Raw genomic sequence first — 3031 nt, 5'->3', positions numbered from 1 at the left:
TATCGTGCTGTATCTTGCTGGTGACTTCCGTCTTGAGTTCTTTTACCGTTGTAGCCATCCCCATGTAGGCATCAACAAGATCTTTGAACATGGCCTCATTGCGGTCAATCTGTTGCTGTCTCCTGGCTTTCTCGTTTCTCTGCTCTTTTCTAAGGGCATATATCTCGCTCTGTAGGTCAATCAACGTAATGCCAATCTCCGTCATGGTGAGTGGCTGGACATGAGCAAGGCCTCGTTTCCTTGCAGGCTTGAGTTGACTCTGTTCCTCCGCATTGGCCGGGGAGTGCCACTCCCCTTGTCCGGCACCTGAGACCGTTTGCGGGTCTTCACTACCCTCCACCGACATGGTAGCACCTTTCGGTATTGGTTCCGATCGGTGGTCAGGTGGGTCGTTGGTGTGTTTACCATCTCCTGGCTTTGTATTTAGATCGTTTTGTTGTTGAAAAGTCTGTTTGCTTCTAGCATTGCACGCTTGCTTGCTATACTCCCGTATGGCCGGGGCAGGCGTTTATGGTGGTAAAAAGTTGTTTCCTATCTTTGAGCAGTTGGTCGATCTTGATCTTGTTGCTCATAGTGTCGGAGGCGGTGTAGGGATAGTTCTGGGTTGGACAGAAGCTCGTTGCAAAAGCTGCACGTATCAGGGTCTGTCTCTTTCTCGGTCTTCGGGCAGAAGTGTCTAGTGTATGCGCTTGATCCTGAGAAGTTCCTATGGCATCCTGCACACCATGTAGGATTGCCCTTAATGGGTGTTATCCTGTGGTGTGTGCCGCTATCGTGCCTTCTCTTAGCCTGTGTTGTAGTGAATTTGATGTTGCATTCGGTGCACATCGTGAGTCTTTCTTTGACAGCGTGTAGTGTGCGTTCTCTGACATTCATATTCGGTGGGGGTGTAGTATCCTCCTCCGATGAAATGTGTTGCTCCATGCTTCTAACACCATCGTAGTCGTGCTTTCCAATCCTGTATGGACTGAGGTCTTCGTCGGTCGGGTGTGTACATTTAATTATGTGTATCGAGAGCTGCGGGTTGGTCAAAATCTCCTCGCAGCCTTTACACGTCCCCGGTCTTTGTTCATCATCTAGGGTGGCTGTACATCTATGAACTCTGTAGTGGTGTGCCGGTAGTAGTCGTCGGCATCCTGAGCAGTAGATTGGCTGGGATCTGGGTAGTTGATATTCGCCGGAGTGGTATCTTTGGTAGTGGCGTTTCATTAGGTGTGGATCGGGTTGTATCGTCTCGCAATGCAGGCATACCTTTAAGTTGGTTGCCACGTGCGCAATAACTCTCTTCCTGAAAAGTAGTGTCTTGGTGTCGATCTTGTACTTGATGGCCATTATGGATCAAATATTTTCTGGTCTTGGGCTAGAGTGGCATCGTCTAGTGCTTCGTCGTGAATAATCTCATGTCTGAGTAGATGCACTGAGTAGTCTGGATTACAGAGTTCTGCTTCCTTACATTCTGGGCAGTGTTTCGCGGCAAGCTCCTGCTCCATGGTTCCAGAGCATTTGTGCTTGACATAGGTGGTGGCGGTCTTGAAGGTAGTGTTACATCCGATACAACGGGCCGGCAGTCCCTTAGGTCTGGCAGTCCCTGGATGATATAGGGCTTCGTGCCGCCTCAGTGCCTGGTTAGATTTCAGCTCTTTGTTGCATTGTCTGCAGGTTGATTGCTCAGTTCTTATAGCTTCCTCGGTATCAGTCCTCATTTTCTTCACTAGCTCTTTAATGGTGGTCGCTGGGTTATTGTTGGCTTCCGTCGGCAGTTGTTTCAAACCCTTGTTACTCTGTTCCATTTTCCTTGGTGTGTGCGGTCGAAGGCCTTGCCTTGCCTGTGCAATAGTCTGGTCAGGGGCAGTTATTTGGGTTGGGGAAGCTGCTTTCTTTGTGGTTGTTGGTTTCAGTAGGTCTCGTAGTTTCTTAGCGAATTCAAAGGCGCCAGTGTTGGGTTTGGAGGGGGTCAGAGTTCCCTCTAGTCGGATACAGTGAATCATATGTGTAGATAGCTCGGGGTTTTGGTAGTGGTTTTGACACCCTGGGCATTCTATAGAGTCAAATTCATTCTTCGGTGGTTTTCTGCAACGGTGGTCCCGGAAGTATGTCTTGGTCATGACCCTTCTACATGCTGCACAGTAGCAGGGGTCGTCCGGTGGTGGTCTATACATTCCAGGATGGGCAGTTGTATAATGTGCTCTAGTCGCTTGTTTAGTGGTTTTTGTCACGCCACAGTATGGGCATGTCAATTGTGTAGTCTCGACATCACGAATAGTGTTCAGGCGCAGTGTCATCGTTTCGGCATTGGGGTGGTGTTTGTCCTGACCGAAGCCTGGCGTAGGTGGTGAGGTTTCGAGTGCCGTGGTGAAGACCTCTCTGGTTTCTTCATAGTGTGGCTCCTCTCTTGGGCTGAAGAAATTGGTTTCTACGTCTCCGTTTGGTATCTGCAGCTTGGGTATTCGAGTCTTTTGCCTGGCAGGGCCCTTGTCCGGGAGGGTCTCTATTCTTTGGTCGGAGCGGGCATACAAGATGTCGGTTCCTTTTGTCTCTTCTTGCTGTTCCTCTGTGTTCTTAGTTATGTCTCTTACCAGCGGCTTTGGCATCAGGTAGTCGAGAGCTGCTATTTCCTTGTACCTGGGTGTTAGTCCTTTGGTCAATTCGCTTACATGTCGTTGTATAGAGGTGGCAGTCACCCCGCTAGTGTTACTAAATACTTTAGCGAGTAGTTGTGTGGCGACGTCGGTTAGGGTAGATCTCTGGGCCGGTGTGAAAGGGATTTCCCTCCATAGGTAGACTAGGTGTGGTAGTATAATCGCGCATGCTCCCCGTATCTTGACTGCGACATTAATCATAGAGGGCGGGATGTTCTTGACCGTTTCGGTGTAGTCTTTAGCGGCTTTCTTGGCCTTTTCGATCCTTGCTTCTACCTCTTGATTCATGCTCAGCTTGCTGTCGAGTAGGATCCCCATCCACTTGACGGTGTGTATCTCCTTGGTATCTTTGTCTAGCTTCAGCCGCGCTGTTTTGCTGTTATTCTGTAGCA

General features: G+C 49.4%; 1 protein-coding gene across 1 annotated transcript; it reads right to left on the bottom strand.

The window, feature by feature from the left end:
* Positions 1–1331: 1331 nt before the first annotated feature.
* On the bottom strand, positions 1332–2957 carry GNI_117630 (hypothetical protein; the record flags this gene model as incomplete). Its single annotated transcript, XM_011133467.1, has 1 exon — positions 1332–2957. One exon carries the CDS (start codon positions 2955–2957, stop codon positions 1332–1334), a length of 1626 nt encoding a protein of 541 aa, XP_011131769.1.
* Between the last annotated feature and the right edge of the window lie 74 nt (positions 2958–3031).

This window comes from Gregarina niphandrodes (assembly GCF_000223845.1).
Source record: "Gregarina niphandrodes unplaced genomic scaffold scaffold00028, whole genome shotgun sequence".
Taxonomy (NCBI): Eukaryota; Apicomplexa; class Conoidasida; order Eugregarinorida; family Gregarinidae; genus Gregarina; species Gregarina niphandrodes.
Note: the sequence above shows the minus strand (reverse complement) of the source record. Positions and strands in the feature narration are given on the sequence as shown.